Genomic DNA, 24,021 nt, shown 5'->3' on the forward strand with positions numbered 1-24,021 from the left:
AACAAACAAGAGACAGAGCAAGACTCTGTCTCAAAACAAACTAACAAACAAACAAACAAAACCTGACTATGTCTTAGTTCAGTGTGTGCTGCAGCCAGATCCAACAAACTCACAAGAGCTGATATATACATATCTTTTCCCAATTCTGCATTCAATGACAGCATACTGGTGATTTGGAATTGGCTATGGTAGGAGTATCTACAACATGGAAAACAGCAAATGCTACAAATTGGGACATTTTTTGCTCCAGAGAGCCAGTTAGCCAGTTGCTGAATGGTAATCAGCACATCACATGCATGTTTTCAAGAGCATACACAGAACATATAAAAGATAATTTGTTGTAATTCAGCATTTAACAAAGGTCTAAACCAAAGCTAATCAATTGAAATATTGGGGGTATATAAAAGTAGTAAAAAAAAAAATTACTACTGCAATAAGATCCTGGAAACTAATTTTCTTAAGATATCATAAATAACAAACACCTTTTATCTACAAAGTCCTTTACACTTTACAAATGGCTTTCATATACATCATATTTCACCTCATTGAATCCTCATTAAGAACACTGGTTTAATCAGTATTTTGCTCCCGATTTCAGAGATGAAGAATCTAAGGCCCAAAGCAGTTAAATGACTTGCCTGTGGTCACAGGGATAGTAAATAAAGATGCCAGTACTCAAACAAAAACCATGTTATAATTTATGAGTTACCTCCTTAACTACTAAATCTGACATCCAACAAATTATACATATGACAATTGCAAGTCACAAAGGCAAAGTCACAAGAATAAGCCTCTATAATTTGAATACATAATATACATAACAAATTTTGATTGTATAAGGGGCCCCAATGTACTATAAAATGCATTAATGCACATAAAACTTTCAACCACAGAATGTCATTTAATCTAAAACTAATGTGCTATGGTATAACATATATTAAAATTTTAATTTACATTTACATAAGCAGAATAGGCAAAAAATCTTTTTAATTTATAGAAATTTTGGGTTTTTGTCTTGTTGTGTTTTTGTTTTGAGATGGAGTCTCGCTCTGTTGCCCAGGCTGGAGTGCTGTGGCGCCATCTCGGCTCACTGCAACCTCTACCTTCTAGGTTCAAGCGATTCTCCTGCCTCAGCCTCTCGAGTAGATGGATTACAGGCGTGCCACCACCATGCCTGGCTAATTTTTGTATTTTTAGTAGAGATGGGGTTTCACCATTTTGGCCAGGCTGGTCATGAACTCCTGACCTCAAGTGATCTGCCTGCCTCAGCCTCCCAAAGGGCTGGGATTACAGGCATGAGACACTGAGCCCGGCCTGTAGTGATTTTGTTTCTTTGGATTTTGAATAATTTGTAAGACTTTTTTGAGAATGCTTTGGAGTATCCAGCTCTTAAAAACTAAAGCTATCCAAAGGAAGCCTGTGCTGATACCTACTCTTTTTAAACTACATATCCCTATAGCAAACAAAAATATTCAAGTTCATTCTACCAATATTACACCTATTATTCTACAATATTACACAATATTCAAGGCACTGTTTTATATATTTAATAGATGCCAATTGTTGTTGATGACAAAGTAACATGATGGAATGCTGTTTCATCCATTGAAAAACATTCGAAAGTGAAGTTAGCTAAAGCCAGTATTTCCCCCCTTATTCTCTACCTCCTCAGTTTTACCTAAACCTCATCTATTCACTCGCAGATGCAATCAAGGCCAGAAGGAAAAAATACATACTTTTAAAAACAATTCCCATCTATTTTATGAACTTTAAAAGAGTTTCAAACTACTTTTCAAATAATTACTAATTTAGACAAATGGTAATTAGCCTAAAGATTACTATAACAGTTGACTTTCTAAAATTACACATGGATGAAATTGTTCCAGTTCACAGATAAGGGTAGTAAAATTCTGGTGTGAGTGCTAATTAGTATCAAATGATGAAAAGCAGCAACAAACAAGGTCTACCACTAAGGAGCTTACATGAAGGTGAGATGACAAAATATATAGAGTAGAAGCAAAAAAGTGGTAAGTACTGTGAGAATAAAGGAAGTTGTTACCGGTTTCTACTAGATGCTAAGCCCCCTGGGGGAAGGTCTATTTCTCCTTTATTATGTTATCTGGAACAATGTATAATAAACATTTGTAAAAGCAGACTAAATTGAAAGTGGGACTTGGGCTGGATCCTGAAGGATGAATTATTTTGAATAGCAAAAGAGGAGTTTTTAGGTTGCTGAGAATGGGAAGGCTCAGATACAGCAAAGGGCAAAATGTGTTTTCCATCTAAGTATCCTTTTCTTACCCACTCCCCTTTCCCCACCGCCCCCCATATGGAGTCTTGCTCTGTCGCCCAGGCTGGAGTGCAGTGGCACTATCTTGGCTCACTGCAACCTCCGCCTCCCAGGTTCAAGCGCTTCTCCTGCCTCAGCCTCCTGAGTAGCTGGGATTACAGGCACGCGCCACCACGCCCAGCTAATTTTTGTATTTTTAGCAGAGACGGGGTTTCACCATGTTGGCCAGATGGTCTCGATCTCTTGACATCATGATCTGCCCACCTTGGCCTCCCAAAGTGCTGGGATTACAGGCATGAGCCACTGTGCCCAGCCCAACTATCCTTTTCTTTTAAGCAAAAAAGAACACTGTATCAAAGCATTAGGCATAGGCATCAGTATTACTAATGTTTAAAAACAATAGTGGCTACTAAAACAAAATTTAAAATCATTTAATAAACTATCTTGATTGTCCGTTAGATCTTTATCATTAATTATTACTTACTTTTAACCCTAGTTTTATCCCTAATCTTGGCAGAATTACAATCTTAAAACTCTTAATAGTAAGGTAACTAACTGGCCTGGCCAGAATACAGAATTTTGCTAAGGAGTACTAAAAGAACAAATTAGATTTGGGTGACTGGGAGAAATGTGACAAATGGTACAAACAAGGGGAATATAAGATGATGACGAATTTGGTTTGGGACAATGGAGGATAAGTTACCACAAGATATCCAAATAGAAATAAAGACTTCGGCTAGGGTGAGAGATTAGACTCTGGTATCAAGATCTTAGAATCATTTTCATAAATCCATGATCCTGAGACCACAACCTATCGATTTCCTAAAGAAGTAATTTTAGAGGGAAGCCATGTCCTAAGCCAGTGCCTTGAAACAATAGGTTAGTAGGAGTAATAGGCAAGAATGAATAGAAGGCAAAGTCACAGCAAAAGTGGGAGGCAGAAAAATGGAATTATGGTATATCATATAGACCAATGGAGAAGACACCCTCAAAGCCAGACTGTCAGAAGAACAAATGGTTTACTGCAGTAAAGGAGAAAGGTGATTAATACGGGCCGCTGGATTTGGTAAGGTAGAGGTCACAGGTGTCCTTTTAGAGAGGACTTTTGATAGAGGGATGGAATTAGAGGCCAGGTTATAACAAATTAGAGTAAGTGGAACCAAAGAGTGAAGATCATGCATTCTAAAAGTAGAGGAACAAAAAGGGAAATGAACAGAACAAGTGCTAAAGAAAAACAAGATGGATATAAGATTTATTTTAAATTGGGAAAAGGACGATGAAGGTTTAAAGGTGAAAAAGAGAAACTTGAGAAGGGGAAATGGCAATATTGTACTATGAGGTAGGAAGACATTTAGAAGCTAGGCAGGGCACTGGTAGATAGGACTTAGGAAAGTCTCTCTTTCACAGAGGCTTTCTCAAGGGCAGGGCTGTACAGCCAAAGAGTAGAGGTCAGTGAGGTCACACCAGACAGCTCTGGTATCACTAGGCAGGGATGTTTGTAGGGAAAGAGCCTCAGGACTTGGAATTCAAGTTCTAGCTTTGACAGGCTGAGGAAGCTACAACCTCTCTAAATCTTGTCTTCCTTATTTTCAGAGGGTGGTTGTGTAAAATAAATGCGGTAACATGAAAGTACATATTGCAATGCATAGTAAACTGTTCATTTTACTGTCTCTCACAGAAGGGACCATCCTTTATCTCCCTTTCGCCTGTATCTGGCAAAAAGTAGGAACTCAATAAATGCCTCTAAGAAAAGGAGTGCAAGAGTAAAATAAAAATAGAGACAAGTGAGAAATTATGGTGGAAGTGGGGGAGGGAAGAGAAGAAAAGCTACCAGCTACTTAATTAACATCAACAAACTTTTGAATGAATCTGATAATCTCAGCAAACTTAGGATAGAGGTGTTTAAAGAAAAGGAAGTTGGTTTAGAACAGCTTCTTTAGCAACTGGGCTAGGGAGTTAACTGAAGAAGTAGAAAACTGAACAGCAGGGTGGGCTTGAAATAGGGCAGCATGAATTTGTAGCGGGTCAAGTGAGCACAATTTTGCATCACCTTTAGCATGGTATATTCTAATAGCAAAGAAACCAGGCTGATTAACACATTTTATTTTAACATATTTCTAAAAAGCATTCAACTTTCAATAAATATAATTTCTAGTAAAAGAAACTAGAATAGGCCTAGCATGGTGGCTCACGCCTGTAATCCCAGCACTTTGGGAAGCCAAGGCAGGCAGATCACCCGAGGTCAGGAGTTCGAGACCAGCCTGGCCAACATGGTGAAACCCCATCTCTACTAAATACACAAAAAAATTAGCCAGGCATGGTGGCGGGAGCCTGCAGTCCCAGCTACTTGGGAGACTGAGGCAGGGAGAACTGCTTGAACCCAGGAGGCGGAGGTTGCAGTGACCCAAGATCGCGCCATTGCACTCCAGCCTGCGCAACAGAGCGAGACTCCGTCTCAAAAAAAGAAATTAGAATAAAGCATTTCTTAGCTCATTTTCTCCCCAAATATGTAATAGGTATAAATGATGCTGATTTCTTTTTTAGAACATTCAGGATTATAAAGGAAATCTTAATATACAAATAAGAATCCTGCCAGTGCCTCAATCTAAGAGAGGCAGCTAAGAGAGTCTGTAAACATATATATCCATTTGGAAAAGATATGTTAGTACTTGGCGCCAGACATGCAGGCCAGTTGTGGTGATGCAGAGAGAACCTGTGAAGGTTTAAATGTATTTGCTCAGGGTTGGGAGGAAAATATTCAGGAAGAGAATATTTGGTAAACCTGAAACAAAAGTGAGATTTAGAGGATTATATTTAAGGTGTCTGTGCAGGACAGTGGTGGTGACATAAACATATGCTTGAGTTACTGTATGGGAATGAATGCTTTTGTGAACTTGCTTGTCAATTTCCAGTGATGCTTCAACTTAGAACTAAAGAATCTTATTTTGGGAAAAAGCCTAGGAGTTTTGTAGACTATCTATCTACATTTTCCAATATCTTTTCTAAAAATAATGAGAAAGTAATTTTAAAATTAACTACCTAAATAAGGGCATTAAAAAGGGAAACCATCTTTGCAGTTAACTTCAATTTTTAAATAAATTATTTTAGGAATAATTACCTACCTATTTTGACTCTCCCCCTCTCAGGACCTTCTCCCATTACTAGGATATTTGCTGGTTTCTAGAAATAAAAATAGAGCATTCAAATTACCATGTTTATTCTTTTGACATGCTCTAAAATGGAGAAAAGTTCTTATCATATAAAAAATCATTTCCGTATTTGCATCAAAAGTAAATCAAATATTAAGCACCCACTACATAATTAAAGCATTTGACATAATTGAAGTCACACTAACTTTATATAAACATCCGTGCTATGGAAACACACCTTATTTTCAAAATTATATCATACAAATAATTACAAAGCAATTAAAGCTATCATTTCTAAATAGATTCATCCCATAGAAAAAACTAATAATAATTTTTAAACCTGCATGGAGCTTATGTGGTTGAAAAATTTTATATAAAATTTCAAACCACAACATAATCGCCTTCATGTGAATAAGTTGAATGGAATATTCCTTCCTAAATATTTCTAAACTACCATACAAAAACATGATCAGCATTCAACAACTCTATTAAAATTCATGCATCAGCTATCATACATGCAAAAGTAGGAAATTCCAAATATAATTTCAAGATGTAGGAAAATAAAAACCAAGGCTAATACAGAACTATAAAAAGAAAAGAGTAGGCTGCAAATGTGTCTACCATATTTTCAGCCACCCTTATCTGCAGATACTTGGAAACAGAGAAACTGTTGAGATAGGCTTTGGAAGGGGGAGAGAGTGAGTCTCCTTTGTAAAGTCTTTGAAGGAAAATGTATGTGTTATTAACTTACTGGATTCATTTATTCAATCAACGAATGTATTTTTAGTATCTTCTAAGGATAAAGAACCAGGCCAATCTTCAAGAGAGAAAACAAAAGCACAGTAAAAACCAAGTTCCTAACCTCCAGATGCTTACTACATAAGTAGAAAGAAAACTAAGAAGGATTGTATAATATTAGAAGCTAGTGCTGTGTATGAGTTACAGAGAAGACTGAGGTCTTGGGTTCAAGATTAAACTGGATTACTTTAAAGATCCCTTTCAATTTGCTGATTGTTAAAAATGTTTCAGTGAAAACAAAAAGCACTTAAAAAACTAATTCAAAGGAGGAAGTGATGAATTAAAGATTCCATTATTAAGGGAAATGCTCACTGGGGATGGAAGTGGGAATGGTGTCCATTAGACGGATATGAAAATGAACAGGAACCATCATGGCAGAGCAGAGGAAGGGCAAGGACACCACAGGAAGTGGAAAAAGGATATGACCAGGTATGCATAAGACACAGAAGTCTGACTTGGGCCAGGTGCAGTGGCTCACGCCTGTTATCCCAGGACTTTGGGAAACCGAGGCAGGAGAATCACCTGAGTCTAGGAGTTCAAGGCCAGCCTGGGCAAAACACAAAATAGTAAGATTCTGTTTCTACAAATAATTTTTTAAAATAGCCTAGTGTGGTGGCATGTACCTGGAGTCCCCGCTACTCAGGAGGCTGAGGCGGAAGGACTGGTTGAGTCCAGGAGATTGAGGCTACCAGGGTACCACCATGAGCCATGATTACGCCACTGCACTCCAGGCTGGGTGACAGAGCAAGACCCTGTCACAAAAAATAAATAAATAAATTCTGAAAAGGGCTCATGTTGAGGGCAGTAGGATGAACCTAGACCCTGGATAGTCTTAAATGCCAAGTGAAGTAATTGGACCGTTATATTACAGTCAGTGAGTTTACAGGAGAGGATGAGGGAGTGGAATTGGGTGTGAGGTGGTAAGAGCTCTGTCCAATGTCTTGTCAGCAGAAATGGTGAGGGAGGTATGGAGCTGAGAAGCATTTTAGAGGAGAAAATTAACAGGACTTTGTGACTGGCTTAAGTTAAAAGATTAAGAAAAAGGGTGGTAAAGATTTTACCAAGGTTTTAAGTTTATGTGACTGGAATAATGGTGCCTTTTATGGACACAGAAAAGTTATAAGAGGTAATGGTTTAAAAATAAGGAACAATGAAGAGAAGGTGACAACATATTGAGTTTGAAAAATGGTTAGGCATGGTGGCTCAAACCTGTAATCCCAGCACTTTGGGAAGTCGAAGCAGGAGGATCGTTTAAGCCCAGGAGTTTGAGACCAGCCTAAGCAACATGGAGAGACCCTGTCTCTATAAAAAATAAATTAAAAAAAATTATCCAGGCATGGTGGCACATGCCTGTGGTCCCAGCTACTTGGGAGGCTGAGGTGAGAGGACTGCTTGAGCCCAGGAGGTCAAGGCTACAGTGAGCTGTAAGTGTGCCACTGCACTCAAGCCTGGGCAACAGAGTGAGACCCCGTCTCAAAAAATAATAAATAAAATGAAAAAGTTTGAGAAATGTGAGATGCCTAAGTCATACTAGCCAGAGGAGTGAGAAGAGGAAGATTTGGATTTGAAAGTTATTATCACCAGAGTGTGATACCTGAAAACATGAGATGAGATTGGTTCACCATACTAGAAAGAAAAAACTATTTATCAAAGGTCCGTTACATATAAAGTGTTGTACTTCAGGCCTTTAGGAAACAACAGGAAATAAAACATGAAGATCTTGACTTTAAGGAGCTTAAATCCAGGAGGAAAAGACAGACAGCTTTTAAGAACACAAGGAGGAGGCCGGGTACAGTGGCTGACACCTGTAATCCCAGGCACTTTGGAAGGCTGAGGCACGTGGATCACCTGAGGTCAGGAGCTCAAGACCGGCCTGGTCAACATGGTGAAACCCCGTCTCTACTAAAAATACAAAAATTAGCCAGGCATGGTGGTGTGCACCTGTAGTCCCAGCTACTTGGGAGGCTGAGGCAGGAGAATCGCTTGAACCCGGGAGGTGGATGTTGCAGTGAGCTGAGATCGTGCCACTGTACTCTAGCCTGGGCAACAGAGTGAGACTCTATCAAAAAAAAAAAAAAAAAAAAGAAAGGAGAGGAAAGGAGGAAAAGAGGAAAGGAAGAAAGAAAGAAAGAAAACAAGGCAGAGGGCAGATTATGAAAATTACCAATATAGAAAGAAAAATTGCATGGAATGAATGTTTCTTTTCATTGAACATCAGAATAGTCTTTAGGAAGATGACTCTGGATGACTTTAAGTGAGGATAACTAAGATTTGGATAAGCATAAACAACAAAACTAAAGAGTTTTCAGGCTCATGGAACCCTACAGGTAAGGACATAAAAACACAGACATGGCATATTGAGAGCCTAGACATATTTTGATGTGACAAGAGCAGTGAATGTTTGGTGTAGAAATGCAACTGGAAAACAACATTGGGAATAAAATAGCAGATTAAGGAAATTGGAGGCTGGGCGTGGTGGCTCACGCTTGTAATCCCAGCACTTTGGGAGGCTGAGGCGGGTGGATCACTTGAGATCAGGAGTGTGAGACCAGCCTGAACAACATGGTGAAACCCCATCTCTACTAAAAATACAAAAAAATTTAGCCGGGCATGGTGGTGCACGCCTGTAATCCCAGCTACTTGGGAGGCTAAGGCAGGAGAATTGCTTGAACCCAGGAGGCAGAGGTTGCAGTGAGTCAAGATCACACCATTGCACTCCAGCCTGGGCAACAAGAGCAAAACTCCGTCTCAAAAAAAAAAAAAAAAATTGGAATTTATTCTATAGCCAAGCCAAGACAGGACAGTGAGATAATCATATCTATATTTAGGAAGAAAGTCTGGCAGCCATATGAAGGATGGATTGGAAAGGATGGATGGACCACAAAATAGAGACAGAGAGACCAGCTGGAAGTGGGGTAAAATGGTCTAGGGAAAAAAGTAAGGGCACCCTAACTTGTGAAAATGGTCATAGAGGAACATACAAAAGCATTTCAAGGTAAAAGTTCAAGACTTGGCCGGGCGTGGTGACTCACGCCTGTAATCCCAGCACTTTGGGAGGCTGAGGTGGGCGGATCACGAGGTAAGGAGTTCGAAACCAGCCTGACCAACATGGTGAAACCCCGTCTCTACTAAAAATACAAAAATTAGCTGGGCGTGGTGGTGTGCGCCTGTAATCTCAGCTACTCAGGAGGCTGAGGCAGGAGAATTGCTTGAACCCAGAAAGCGGAGGTTGCAGTGAGCTGAGATTGCGTGACTGCACTCCAGCCTAGGCGACAGAGTGAGACTCTGTCTCAAAAAAAAAAAAAAAAAAGAGTTCAAGACTTGGCATTGCCTTTTCACACAATCTTCTCAACCCTCATTCATTCAACAAATATTGTTTGATCACAAACTAAGTAACAGGCAGTGATTCAGATGCTATAGAAGCAGCAGAAAACAAAAACAGGAAAAATCCTTGCCCTCATGGAGCTTACAGTCTAGTGAGAAAAGAAAGGCAATAAATAAATAAGTACACAACATATCATATACTGATAAGTACCATGGAAAAGAAAACAAAAAGAGAATACAAAAGATTGTCAAATCTGCTATCATGGCTGACTAGGTGCTCTGAGGGACCTTCCCCTTAACAGAACAGCTATATGCTATATAAGAAACAAACCAGGCACAGTGGTCCACACCTGTAATACCAGTTACTCCAGAGGCTGAGGTGGGAGGATTGCCTGAGCCCAGGAGTTCAAGGTCAGGCTGGGAGAAACCCTGTCTTTGATAGGAGGGGAAGGGAGGGGAGGAGTCAGGAAGGGGAAAGGAGGGTAGAGAAGAAGAAGGGAGAAGGAAAGGGGGAAGAGGGAGAGAGACAGCAGAGGAGAGAGAAAGGAGAGAAAAAGGAAAAAGAAAGGAAATATTCCTTGAAGCACCCCAGATTGCACAAGAGATAACAAACTTTACCCTCACTCCAAATAAGGTATCTTTGTGGCTGGAGAGTTAGGGAAAGGCAAGGTAGGCCTGAGAGCAGCTGCCAATAATGCACTTCAGCAAGGACACTGAGCCTTGGGCCACCATCAAGGTAAGGAAGCTGAGCCTGCTACCCCACAGTCACCAAGACCTTCAAGGGCACTAAAGGAAACCTAGATGCTACCAGTAGAAGCCAAAGCAAACACCTTCTGGAGGAAACACTTACCATCTTAGGCCTGACGAGTAAAACAATACATTTTCCAGCTAAAAGACACAGGTATTTCCATAGTGGATTAAAAACAAAATCCATGCTATTTAAAAGAGGTCCACCTAAAGGTAAGAACCATAAAAGCTGAAAGTAAAAGGATATTAAAAGATATATTAGGCAAACTGCCAAAGAAAAGCTGGGTCAACTATGGTAACATCAGACAAAATAGCTTTTAAGACAAAAACATTATTAGGATAGAACTGGAGATCATCACATTAAATTAAATAAACCAGGCATAGAAAGACAAACTTCATATGTTCTCACTTATTTGTGGGAGCTAAAACTTAAAACAATTGGCTGGGCGAAGTGGCTCAATAAATAAAAAAGGGATACTAAGATTTTGGGGTTATAGCTAAGGATAACTAAGATTTTGATAAGCATAAACAACAACAACAACAACAAAAACGTTTTCAGGCTCATGGAACCCTACAGGTAAGGACATAGTCACATAAAAACACAGACATGGCACGTTGAGAGTTTATACATATTTTGATGTGACAAGAGCAGTGAATGTTTGGTGTAGAAATGCAACTGGAAAACTATCTTGGGAATAAAATACCATATTAAAGAACCTGGAATTTATTCTATAGGCAAAGCCAAGACAGGACAGTGATCCCAGCACTTTGCAAAGCTGAGGCAGGAGGATCACCTGAACCCAGGATTTCCAGATCAGCCTGGGCAACATAGTGAGACCCCATCTCACTATTAAAATTTAAAATTGTAATTAAATTAATTAAAAATTAAGTTAATTAATTTAATTAATTAAAAATTAAACTTTTTAAAATTAAAACAATTGGCCAGGCACAGTGGCTCATACCTGTAATCCCAGCACTTTGGGAGGCCAAGGCGGGCGGATCACAAGGTCAGGAGTTTGAGACCAGCCTGGCCAACACAGTGAAACTCTGTCTCTACTGAAAATACAAAAATTAGCCGGGCATGATGGCCCATGCCTGTAGTCCCAGCTATTCGGGAGGCTGAGGCAAGAGAATTGCTTTAACCCCAGAGGTGGAGGTTGCAGTGAGCTGAGATGAGGCCACTGCACTCCAGCCTGGGCGACAGAGCGAGACTTCATCTCAAAAAAAAAAAAACCAAAAATTTAAAAAATTGACTTTATGGAGATAGAGAGTAGAAATATGGTTACCAGAGGCTGGGAAGGGTAGTTAGGGGCAGGAGGGAAGAGGAAGTGGGGCTGTAATGGGCACAAAAAATAGAAAGAATAAATAAGAAGTAGTATTTGGTAGCACAACAGGGTGACTATAGTCAATACTAATTTAATTGTACTTTTAAAAATAACTAAAAGAGTATAATTGGATTGTTTGTAACACAAAGGATAAATGCTTGAGGTGATGGATACCCCATTTACCCTCTTGTGATTATTACACATTGCATGCCTTTATCAAAATATCTCATGTAACCCATAAATATACACATCTACTATACACCCAGTCCCTCTTGGGCTGAGACCTCGGCACACTTCTTGCCCCCGATCATGGAACAGAAAGCCATGATGTTTTTAAGCAGAACCAGCGAAACCCAAGCCCCTCCTTCCTCTGGTGTTTTAGAACTACAGAGGAGGTGAAGGGGGCCAGGGAGAGGGGAGGCGGGGGGGGGGGGAGATAAAGGGTAGAAACCTACTATGTGCCTGCAAAAATTAAAAAATTTCAAAAAAAATTACGGCTAGAGATGATCACTATATAATGATGCAAAGTTCAATTCACCAGGAAGAGGCAATAATCCTAAACCTGTTATGTACTTAAAAAATATATATGTGAAGCAAAATTAATATAACTTCGGGGAGTAAAAAGTATGATAAAAAGTAAAAAGTATGATAACATACTTTCCTCAATTATTCATATGTCAAACAGATGAAAGATTAGTAAAATATAGACTAATCAAAAGATACAATTAACTAGGATGATCTAGAGAGCATATATACAACTTTCTATCCAGTAATTAGAAAGTATACATTTTTCTCAAGCACACATGGAACATTTACAAATACTAATCATATACTAGCAGGTCTCAAGAAATTTTTTATCAAACAGACTATGTTCTCTAACCACAATATAATGAAAACTCTATATATTTGAAAATTTTTAAATATTTCTAAATTACTCAGAGTAAAAGGAGAAACCATAAAAAGTTTAAAATACTCAGAATTGAAATAATGAAAATACTACCTACCAAAACTTTGTGGAAGGCATCTAATACAGTACTTATAAGGAAAATGTATAGCCTTAAATATTTATGTTAGTAAGAGAGAAAGGCTGAGAATAATGAGTTACGTGCTCAAGAAGTTTAAAAAATAGAGAAAAAGTTCAACAGAATAAACCAAAAGAAAGCAGAAGTAGAAAGATAAAGGGTAGGATGGGGGAGGCAAGTGGAGGGGACCGTTCAGATGCACATCATCCTTGGTCCCTCAGGACTAGAGGGACTCATGAGCCGGAGCCCAGAAATCCAGGGGTGGATAAGACACTTTGTCCCCTCCAATTTCCGAACTCTTGACGACGGCTGGAGGCCAACAGAGTCCCTACAGGTGGTGTCCACGGTGATGCATGGACAATGAGCGGCTGTTTTCCAGTTTTTGGCCTCTGGTGCCTATCTAGGGACGGCGGGATGGTCGCGCACGGCGTGCCGCGCTTCCTCCTGACCTTCAATTTCCACGAGACTATCGTGGACGAAAACAGCGGCGACTCAATCGTGCGAACTGTGCCGGGCCAGCAGCTGCAGGAGAGCCTGCGAGCCACCGACCGCGAGGGCTTCTACAACGAGTACATGCAGCGCGTCTTCAAGTACCCGGGCAAGCAGGGTGTGCGGTCGCGGGACCTGCGTGCTATCTACGAAGCTATCCCTTTGTTGCCAGGTATGGGCGACCTGCTGCAGTTTGTGGCTAAGCAAGGCACCTGCTTGGAGGTGAATCTCATCTCTGATCCTAATGCCTTTGGCATGGAGAGCATGCAGCGCGCCACCGGCCACCACAGCCTGTTCCTCCGCATCCTCAGCAACTCATCGGGGTCCGACGCGCATGGCCTGCTGGCTCTGTGGCCGTTCCACACACGTAGTTGCGTGCGCTGCCCTGCCAACACGTGCAAGCACAAGGCATTGTTGGGAGTGGGTTGGGAGGGTGTAATTGTCAGCATTATTTAAGCATTATTTTAGATTCTTCAGAGAAAGCCTCTTTGAGAAGATAACATTTGGGTAACACCTGAGTCAGCTGGGTGTCTAAGGGAAGGGCAGTCCTGGCAGAGGGAGGAGCAAGCTGGAAGGCCCAAAGCAAAAGGGGGGATGACACCTGGAGACAAGACTAAGGAGAATAGGATGGGTCAGAAAAAATAGAGTGATACAGCGATGGTAATTATAAAGAGAGGAAACCCAAGGAAGGACTTGCTTGCTGTTTCAAATGGTTCTGTTTTCATCCAAGTCATTTTAGTACCAGAATTGGGCAGGTTCTTGAGCACCTTCTGGCCTGTGCTTTGGCAGTTGGGGAGGACTGCTACTGCTACAAGGTTTACAGGAGGGCAAGGGCAAGGGCAAGGTCATGGTGTTTAGAGTGGTTAGGAAAAACTTGGGTGAGCTAGCAGACTGGCTAATGAGAGAAAGAGCAAAGAGGTCAACGTAAGAACAGGAGAGTAAGGACCAGAAATCAAGAGGTCAGGGAAAGGGTTGGGAAGGGGGTTGTCAATTATACAGAATCACATAACTTGGAGAGACTTCGGGTTTTTTTTTTTTTTTTTTTTACAGAAATAACAGTTTATTCTTCTGGGATTGACAGATGACCCAAAGTTTCAGGTTGTAATCTTTGTCTTCCTGCTCATCACCTATATGCTCAGCATCACTGGGAACCTGACCATTATCATCCTCACCCTGCTGGATTCCCACCTGCAGACCCCCATGTATTTCTTCCTCAGAAATTTCTCCATATTAGAAATTTCATTCACAACCGTCAGTATACCCAAGTTTCTGGGTAACATTATTTCAGGAGATAAAACCATTTCCTTTAATAATTGCATAGTTCAGTTATTTTTTTTCATTCTCTTGGGAGTCACAGAGTTTTACCTTCTAGCTGCCATGTCCTATGACCGCTATGTGGCCATCTGCAAGCCTCTGCATTACTTGAATATCATGAATCGAAGAGTCTGCACACTGCTTGTTTTTACTTCTTGGCTGATTTCATTCTTAATCATATTCTCTGCACTCATGTTGCTCTTAAAGCTTGATTACTGTAGGTCTAATCTTATTGACCATTTTACCTGTGATTATTATTATTATTTTTTTATTATACTTTAGGTTTTAGGGTACATGTGCACAATGTGCAGGTTTGTTACATATGTATCCATGTGCCATGTTGATTTCCTGCACCCATTAACTCGTCATTTAGCATTAGGTATATCTCCTAATGCTGTCCCTCCCTCCTCCCCCAACCCCACAACAGTCCCCGGAGTGTGATGTTCCCCTTCCTGTGTCCATGAGTTCCCATTGTTCAATTCCCACCTATGAGTGAGAACATGCGGTGTTTGGGTTTTTGTCCTTGCGATAGTTTACTGAGAATGATGTTTTCCAATTTCATCCATGTCCCTACAAAGGACATGAACTCATCATTTTTTATGGCTGCATAGTATTCCATGGTGTATATGTGCCACATTTTCTTAATCCAGTCTATCGTTGTTGGACATTTGGGTTGGTTCCAAGTCTTTGCTATTTTTACATGACTAGAATTATCATCACTTGTTATATTATCTTCTGTCTTATCCATAATTTTTAAATAGTTGAAATAGATCTACTATCTATCTATCCATCTATCACCTATCTATGTATCTGTCTGTCTATCTTCCTCCTGCCCAATTTCTGATGGCAGAGGATTTCAGGAGACTATCACTTCTAGTACACTATATATTTCTATAATGTTTGATTTTGTCTATTTTGGTATTGCTTATAATTAGAGAAATGGCATTTTAAAACATATAATAAAAAATAGGCTGGGCACGATGGCACAACTCTGTAATCCTAGTACTTTGGGAGGCCGAGAAGGGCAGATTGCTTGCGCTCAGGAGTTTGAAATCAGCCTGGGCAACATGGCGAAAACCCCATCTCTAAAAAAAAATACATTTGTATTCCTGGATTTGGTTTACTAGTATGTTGTTTACTATTTTTACAACTATACTTAGGTGAGGTTGACCTGAAATTTTTATTTTTCATGCTTTGTCTGGTTTTGCTATCAAGATTATACTGGCTTTCTAGAATATGTTTGGAACATTCCCTCTTTCTCTATTATTTGACAATGTTTGAATAATATCAAAACAATCAGTTGAAAATTTTGAGAACCTGCCTCTAAGATCATCTGGGGTTGATGTTTTCTCAGAAAGATTTTTAACTACAGTTTTAGTTTATTTAGCATTTCTTAGCTTCTTCAGTCTAAGAAAGAAATAATAAATAAATAAATAAATAAATAAATAAATAAATAAATAAAGCAAGCAAGCAAAGGAGAATAAAGGGAGGTTGGAGGAACAAGAGTCAATGAAAGATTCTGTGAAGGGAGAATCACTTGAACCCAGAACGTGGAGGTTGCAGTGAGCTGAGATCATGCCATTGCACTCCAGCCTGGGCAACAGAGCAAGATCCTGCCTCAAAAAACCAACCAAACAAACAAACAACAAAAAAAAAAAAAGAAAAAAAGAGAAAGATGCTGTGAAGGAACATCAAAGGTAAGAAAACCAAGAAAGTAAAAAATAAATAAATAATTAAGCTAAAAAAGAAAACAAAGGTAAGAAAACCTAGATAGCACAGGGTTCTCGAAGCTAAGAGAACCTAAAAAGTAGCCATCAGGTGAACATAATGAAAGTAGCCATCAGGTGCAACATAATGAAAGCTGAGGCGGCTTTTGGAATGGACAATTGGGTCATAGGTGATTCCGAAAAAATAATTTCTGTGCATTTACAGAAGCCAGACACAGTAAATAAGATCCAAATGAATGGGGAAAAGGTAAAGGCAGATTTTAGAGTACACTTTTGAAAGCCTTAGTGAGAATGGGATCTCTAGGGGGCGTAACAATTTTTTTAATTGTAAAATTATCAAATAAGCTTTTTAAATTATTTTTCATTCCTTAAGTTTGAGCTTAAACCCTTTAAAAATATAGTAAGATAAAAACACTACGAAGTATGAGATCTGAGAACAAAAATTGCTTCATGTAAGAAATGAACATAGATTATAAGCTGCTGAATGCCAAGTAGTACAGGAAGGTGGTTTTAGATCAGTCAGCTGTCTCTTGATAGAAGTTCTTGCAGTCACACTATGTCGAAACAGAATATGAGCAACACAATGGAATGAAGACACAAAGAGAGAGAAAAGAGGAGTATCTCTTTTCTAGTATTGAAGTTAGTAGAGAATACTTTTGATTTAACATACTGGCAGCCTATGGAAGCTCTAAGTGTGGACTCTCCATGTAAAGTCTGAGATGAGGGCACAGGCAGTGACATCGTTTAGGGGAGTAGTAGCTTATGAGCTCTTTTGCACAGTTTGAGAACAGAACCTAGAGCTTGGGCAGTAACCACAGAGAAGGGCTCCTGTAGTCAAGTTAAGACGTGGAATTGCAGAGGAAAGTCATTTTTAAGTATGCATTTCTTTACTGGGATTGCCTGTTCCCTTTAGAACAAGTAAATAAATGTTAAGGTCTCAAGATACTTGATGTTTCAAAATATGAGTGATAACAAAATGAACAATATAATCATCATCAAAGTGTGTTGAATTTTTCAAAGCATTTCACATCCATCATTTCATCTTTCTTAATGGAAATATTCAAGGGTATACAAGGCTATGGGTCAAGTCTCTGGGCAACTCCATCCAATCCTCAAGATTCTATACTAAGTTGTGTTTGCAGATGTTATGCTTAATTTTCAAAAGACTAAATTTAACGGTGATTAATTTTAGTGAAAGTATATGCTTTTTTAAAAAAAAAAAGAAAGAAAACTACAGTTCATGCATACACACCTTCACCCACATAAAAAACCTAAAAGGATGAAGAAAGGATAGCAAAATTCTTCTGACCTAGTTACAACCCAATTAACACAGACTATGCTTTACTAAAACTCCTCTTCTTACTGTGAACACAAAATGCCAGCTGTGAAAGAAAGTGATACTGCTGGGTTTGCACACTTTGGTTACCATAGAAACAGCAGAAATGGCAAGAGTTGGATGCCTCACATTTAAGTTATCAGCAATAAAATCAGATAGATAAACCAATGCCCAGGGTTCATTTTAGTTAAATTGTATTTTAAAGGCAAAATTCAGGGAAATAATGTGGTAAGTAATATGATTACTCAGAAGCTACTCCTGAAATATCTGCATTTTAGCAGAATTTACTTAATGCTTGAATGTATATTCATGATACTTTACATGTACTCCAGATTTGCTTTTTCCTTCTATAGAATCAATTTTTTCACAGAGTTAAATATATTTCAGTTAATTGGCACATTATGAGTAGCACAGCCTAAAGATACATAATCTTTCTACTACATTTGCTTTCTCCCACCCCAAGACATTTGGGACAAAAATACGAAACTCATAATATGACTGTTATCAGTACCAATAAAGAGAGAAAAAGACAAACACAATTGTCTACAATCCTGAATAATAGGAACAGAGACAATCAGAATATCAATCGGAGTAGTTTCTGAAACAATGAACAGTGCAGGCTTGATATTAACGGCTACAACTATACTTTTATTTAAATATTGTTAGTGGTGACACAACTTTCCTCACATTTGATACAAACGTACATTCCCAGGAAAAAACTCTCAGTTCATGCTCCTTTCTTTACACTGTTCTTCATTGTTTACCCTGAACAAATAAGATTCTGCACTGTAACAAATAGGGCAAAGAACTACCTAAGAGTAAAATCTATGCCTTTTTCTTATTTTTTCTTAAGCAAACAGTTATTTGCTAATAGCATTAGTCTATCATAACTGCTTACCCCTTAAAACAACTTCACTGATTAGACAGTAGATGATTTAAAATATGGAGAATCTGATCATTGTGGTTGCAACTTCCTAGAGGGCAGGGAGAGTCATTCTGTCACAACCTTATATGTCTGCTGAGAACTAGGTACATACTGTGTTTAATACATATTTGTTGAATGAGTAAACAAATAAGTGAATGAGCTAAATTGCCAGTGGTTTGTACTCATAATCCATCCAGCTATGGGGTAAGGTACGAGTGTCCTCTGAGAGGCAAGTTCCCAATTTGAAAAGAAGATGGCTGCGTGCAATGGCTTATGCCTGTAATCCCAGAACTTTGGGAGGCCAAGGCAGGCAGATCACCTGAGGTCAGGAGTTTGAGACCAGCTTGACCAACATGGAGAAAACCCACCTCTACTAAAAATACAAAAAATTAGCCGTGCATGGTGGCGCATGCCTGTAATCCCAGCTACTCGGGAGGCTAAGGCAGGAGAATCACTTGAACCCGGGAGGTGGAGGTTATGGTGAGCCAAGATCATGCCATTGCATTCTAGCCTGGGCAATAAGAACAAAACTCTGTCTCAAAAAAAAAAAAAGAAGGAAACTAGAATAAATACCCCAAAACATGCCAAGCTCACTTCTGAATAAGGGTGTTTAAAAGTTATTATTTTACTTTATTCTGGGGTTTCAAAAATCCTCGATAGGCCGGGCACGGTAGCTCATGCCTGTAATCCCAGCACTTTGGGAGGCTGAGGTGGGTGGATCACAAGGTCAGGAGTTCGAGACCAGCTTGGCCAACACAGTGAAACCCTGTCTCTACTAAAAATACAAAAATCAGTTGGGCATGGTGGCACGCACCTGTAGTCCTAGCTACTTGGGAGGCTGAGGCAGGAGAATTGCTTGAACCCAGGAGGCAGAGGTTGTGGTGAGCCGAGATCACGCCACTGCACTCTAGCCTGGGCAACAGAGCAAGACTCCATCTCAAAAATAAATAAATAAATAAAAATAAAAATCCTCTATATGCTAATGGCCCCCAAATCTATACCTCTAGGTCTCTAACTTTCCATATATCTCAGAGATATGTTGACTGTGGCCATCACCACAGTCACCTCAAACTCAACTTGTCCAAACTAAATTTTTACTTTTCCCTGTCAAAACTCCTCTTTTTTGGTTAATCCTTTCTCAGTCACAAAGTCAACAAAAGCAGAAATCTGAACTTGCATTGACGCTCTCCTTTCTCCCTCAAATCTAACCAATCCTCAGATCTGACTACTTACATCCTACATTTTTGTCAACTATCTCCCCTCCTCTCAATTCGGATCACCTCTGTCATAGTTCAGGCCTTCCTTATTTCTCCACCAGCTGACTTCAACCACCTGATAAGGCTACTATCCCTATGTCCTCAAACCAACTCTCCACAGCCCTGTCTGAGTGGTCTTTCTTTAACAAAAAGCTGACCAGCTCAGGAAACTGGACACAGTTAAAAATCCACACTTCCAAACAGGACAACTAAGATCCACCATAATCTGGTCCTCTTTCTCCTGCCTCTTCTTTTACTACTTCTTACCTTGTCCCAGTAATATAAAGTGCTTGTACTTTCTTCTCTATGCCCTTATTCATACTCCTCTGCCTGGAATGCTCCCCCTACCCGCCTCTCTTCATCTTACCAATTTCTATGAATCCTTTCCTATTCAGCTCAGTATGAATTGTCCAAGGTACTTAGTACCTTATGCTTAGCTGATCCTTGAATGTACCTCATAATTTCTTTTGTAAACCTTGTTGCTTTATGATTATGTTTGTTGGCTCTTCCCCACCATGTACTCGTTGGGGGAAGGGATTGTATTTATTAACTCTGTATTCCCAGTACCCAGCATACTATCTGGTACATATTAAGAAGCCAAATATGTTTGTAATGCAAATAATCTGTATTTTATCTGTAAACCAGTACTTCCCCCCACAAAAATCCAGTTATAAATAAATAGCTAAAAATGACAATTAGGTTCCATTATTACATTAGTGTCATAACTTTAGGTACACTGTAGGCTAAATAGGTCTTTCTATTCAGAGACTCTAACTACTGTTTAAAATGTTATTTCTAATGAAAATGCCTTTCCAGTTTGAAATTATGTATTTACAACTGTATGTAGGCTATCTGTAAATGAGGAGAAACCTACAATATTAAATGCTACGATTAATTTCATTTTAGCTTAAACTGGTTTAACAGTATGTGTAATATAACACCTATGTTAATCAAACTTCAGTATTCACAGTAAACAATGCTTGCCAACCCAGCACTGCCAACAGTTAACAATGTGTTTCTTTGTCTTTTAGGAGTAGTTACTGGCCTGAACAACAGAGATAAGGTTTTCTTTTCTCTAACAAGAGCCAATAAAAAGCAACCACTATAAAAAGTTCAATGCAAAACAAATACATGTATGTAGAAGGCTATTTACCTAACTAACTTAAAGGTCATTATGTGAGTATAATCAAGATATATTCCACATTAACATCCATGGCAGGAATAATGCTACAAAGGTATTTGGATTTATTCCTGTTCATTAATGAGTACAATTCATCCTTAGAGAAGCAACACTGGTAGAGAGTAGCTTTCTATTTACGTTTGGAATACCCACATCCAAATCAAAATTTGGTCTTATTATCATGAGAAATTAAGAACGTCAGAGATAGAAATTCTCAGACTGAGCCCTCTTGTTTTACTGATGAAGAAAGAGAGGCCCAGAGAAGAGAAAGACCTACAACTTGACCAAGTTCACTCTGTGCGGAGAGTAGCAGGTCCAGATGAAAACCCATTTCTCTCAGAGATGCACTCCAAGCCAGAGTTTTGAGAGCCACAGCACCCTGGGAAAATGAACAGTACTTAACTGATTATGGCCCTCCCTATAAAAGACTTCTACCAGATGAGTGCTTAGTTGAGAATATGATCCCACAAAATAACTATCATATGTAATCTCTTGGTAAAATCAATCATCAGTCCTTGCATGCAAGATTCCCCTATTCTTATAAGGTATCTATGTTGCTAGTCTAATAGAATACCTGTGGTGTTAATTACCCAGGTATACATTTATCAAAACTCATCAATTTGTAATTAAAATGGGTATACCTTACTGCATATAAATTCTACCTCAATAAAATTAATTTAATAAAATAGCATGCCTAAATTGATTCTTCAGTAATAGCCAAAGGCCTCAAAGTACTGGGGCTCTGTCTGTAGCCTTTGGTTCTCAACTAGTTCCTGCCATTGCTATCAATGTGGGATGTATCTTAATTAGACCCTCTTAGTGACCTTGAAGTTAGTTTGGTAAATAGTCTTCTTAATACATGTGTTTGTCAGCACAGGCCACTAAAACTTTATGCTTAAGTCAGTGATTATCAAATGAGCCCTGTCCCTGAGTTAAACCTTAAGAGACTTTGTATGTCACTGTGAGTCAAACCATGGCTCCTTGCAAGCTGGCCCTCTTGGAAGTGGGATTCTTGGTGTGTACCCTCTAACTATGGAATAACTGGTGGAGCATTAATTCAAACTGACAGATAGATGTGCAGGACTCTGTTGAAAGCTCCAGCTACAGGGCTATGAACCCAGATGATAAAAAAAACTGTCATGCCAAAAAGAAAAATCATAGCCCATGTCTAGAAAACACATCAATATTACCTTCTTACATACGTAAGGTGTGTGTCACCGTATCCAGAGCACTGTAAGAAACATTGTGTCTGATCTTCACAAGGCCTGTGTAGAGGCGGCAAGACAGGAGCAGGGATGGCATCACTACCATCAAAGGCCTCCAGACTGCAGACATGAACAGCTAAGCCATAGACTATCAAGGACTCAGCTTTAAGGAACTTGTTAGGAACCAGAGGTCACTGGCAGGAACACTAGTATGATTCTTCAGCATGACAAGATTTGCAATTGTCCAAAATCACCTAAAATAGCAGGTCAGAAGATATCCAGGCCATACTTTGCTTTTTGATTGCTAACTCTGAACTTTAAAAGAAATTAGAATGATTAAGTCTTATTAAAAGAAATACTACTTCTTGTCATAATCCTCTTTAAGTAGAATGTTAACTGATAAATCAAATAAAAATAACAAATAATTAAGTCATTTGACTAGCATGGAATTGCTACCTCCAAAGCCTCTCTTAGTAATATCTCATTCAAGAAGGAAGAATGAAAAGTACATTTGAAGCAGTTGCTAATTGTGATCTCGTTTAATCAAGCTTTTTAAAAACTTCCATATTTTAAATATGAAGACTTGGCAAAAATATTTGTAATATTTAACTATAAACAGGATAAAACACAGCCTACTTTTTTTGTTTTAACACCAGGAGGCATATTTCACATATTTACACTAGATCTCTGCTTTGTAAAGCTGAAGAGGCTAGGAAGAGTATGAGACGACAGGCACTCTGGGGGAAAAAAGAGGTTAAAGAAAGGGCATCTCTGGATTACTGGCAGGATCAAGAAAGAATGTACAGAAGCTTCTGCAGAAAAGAAATGAGGACATTTCAGGAACTCTGGAGCTACATTCAGGAACTTTGGTGGAACTGAGGGTCAACAACCATATAAATTACTTCTCAGTATTCCCCATTTTACAGATGAGTAAACTGAGGCTTAAGGATCAAAATCTTAGAAATAATTTTTTAAAGTGTAGGTTCTCAAAGTTTCTGTATCTTAAGGACTAAGTAAGGCTAAAACTCTAGAGAACAATATTAAATGCCTACAAAATGCTGGCATGATGGTTACAGTAAGATTTTAAGGGTTTTGCCTTATCAGGCCCTATTTAGCAGAGACAAAATTAAAGACCTGCTGTATCTCCCTGTCAGACAATTTATGAAGAGAAGCTATGCTGCATGCAGAGATTTCTGAGCACTTATTGTAATCAAATGTTCAGAAAGATGAACACTGCAGGATTTTTCTTACAGCTGAGTGAAAAGAGAAGGTGGTCTTTGACTTTTGCATACACAGTATTAGAGTTTCATACAGAGATATCTTCACTTTCTTTAGCTAAAGGTCTTTTTCATGTTTCTGCATGATGTCCTTTCAATGCCTCTTGGCTAGCTGTCACAATTCAGCAGAAATACTAGCCTTGGAAACAATGTTTTGCCATTATTTAAAATTTTCTTCGCATTTTTGCCTCTGCTTTACACAAAAGAGTAGAATATAGAAATAAGAAAGTACTAATACTAGTGATAAGCACAGGCCTCAGACTCCATAAAAAGATGGAAATGTCTAGGTATGTTCAAAGTGATAAATTCTGGACCTCAATTGAACACATCCTCTGAACTTAAGTGGATTAAACCTGTCGTTCGACAGCAGGGAGGGGAAGAAGAGGAGGGGAGAAGAGAGGAGGGGAAAATTAGGAAACATATTTTGAATTCTGAAAATCACTGAACAATGTTTCTAAAAGAGAAGAGATAACTAGTGCATTGTAACTATTTTTTAGTTCTTTCCAACCAGAACTGCTGCTAGATCATATCATCCATGTAACTTTTACACATGAAAAAATTATATAAGAAAGGTGGGGACTTTTTGCATTTTCTTCATTGCATTTCCACTAAATAAAAAATGACAATAACAGGATCCAGGTATCATTTAATTTTTGT

At 39.0% G+C, this 24,021-nt stretch overlaps 3 protein-coding genes across 10 annotated transcripts in view; 2 read left to right on the forward strand and 1 right to left on the reverse strand.

Moving 5' to 3' along the window:
- The window catches only part of CDK19 (cyclin dependent kinase 19), a 201,103-nt gene that overhangs the window by 24,205 nt on the left and 152,877 nt on the right, over positions 1-24,021 (reverse strand). For all 8 annotated transcript variants that reach the window (XM_063631114.1, XM_055261377.2, XM_055261341.2 and 5 more), the window contains one exon: positions 5,413-5,470. In XM_063631114.1, coding sequence (XP_063487184.1) covers positions 5,413-5,470 — 58 coding nt within the window. The remainder of the gene's footprint in view (positions 1-5,412; positions 5,471-24,021) is intronic.
- Positions 12,866-13,601, forward strand: LOC129463798 (phosphoethanolamine/phosphocholine phosphatase-like). The gene has a single exon (XM_055244482.2). It carries the CDS (start codon positions 13,016-13,018, stop codon positions 13,598-13,600), a length of 585 nt encoding a protein of 194 aa, XP_055100457.1. The 5' UTR covers positions 12,866-13,015; the 3' UTR covers position 13,601.
- On the forward strand, positions 13,802-14,957 carry LOC129463807 (olfactory receptor 6C1-like). Its single transcript, XM_055244489.2, has 2 exons — positions 13,802-13,882; positions 14,204-14,957. The coding sequence occupies exons 1-2, from the start codon at positions 13,802-13,804 to the stop codon at positions 14,738-14,740; spliced, it is 618 nt and encodes a 205-aa protein (XP_055100464.2). The 3' UTR covers positions 14,741-14,957.

The sequence above is a fragment of the Symphalangus syndactylus genome, chromosome 2, assembly GCF_028878055.3.
Source record: "Symphalangus syndactylus isolate Jambi chromosome 2, NHGRI_mSymSyn1-v2.1_pri, whole genome shotgun sequence".
Classification (NCBI taxonomy): domain Eukaryota; kingdom Metazoa; phylum Chordata; class Mammalia; order Primates; family Hylobatidae; genus Symphalangus; species Symphalangus syndactylus.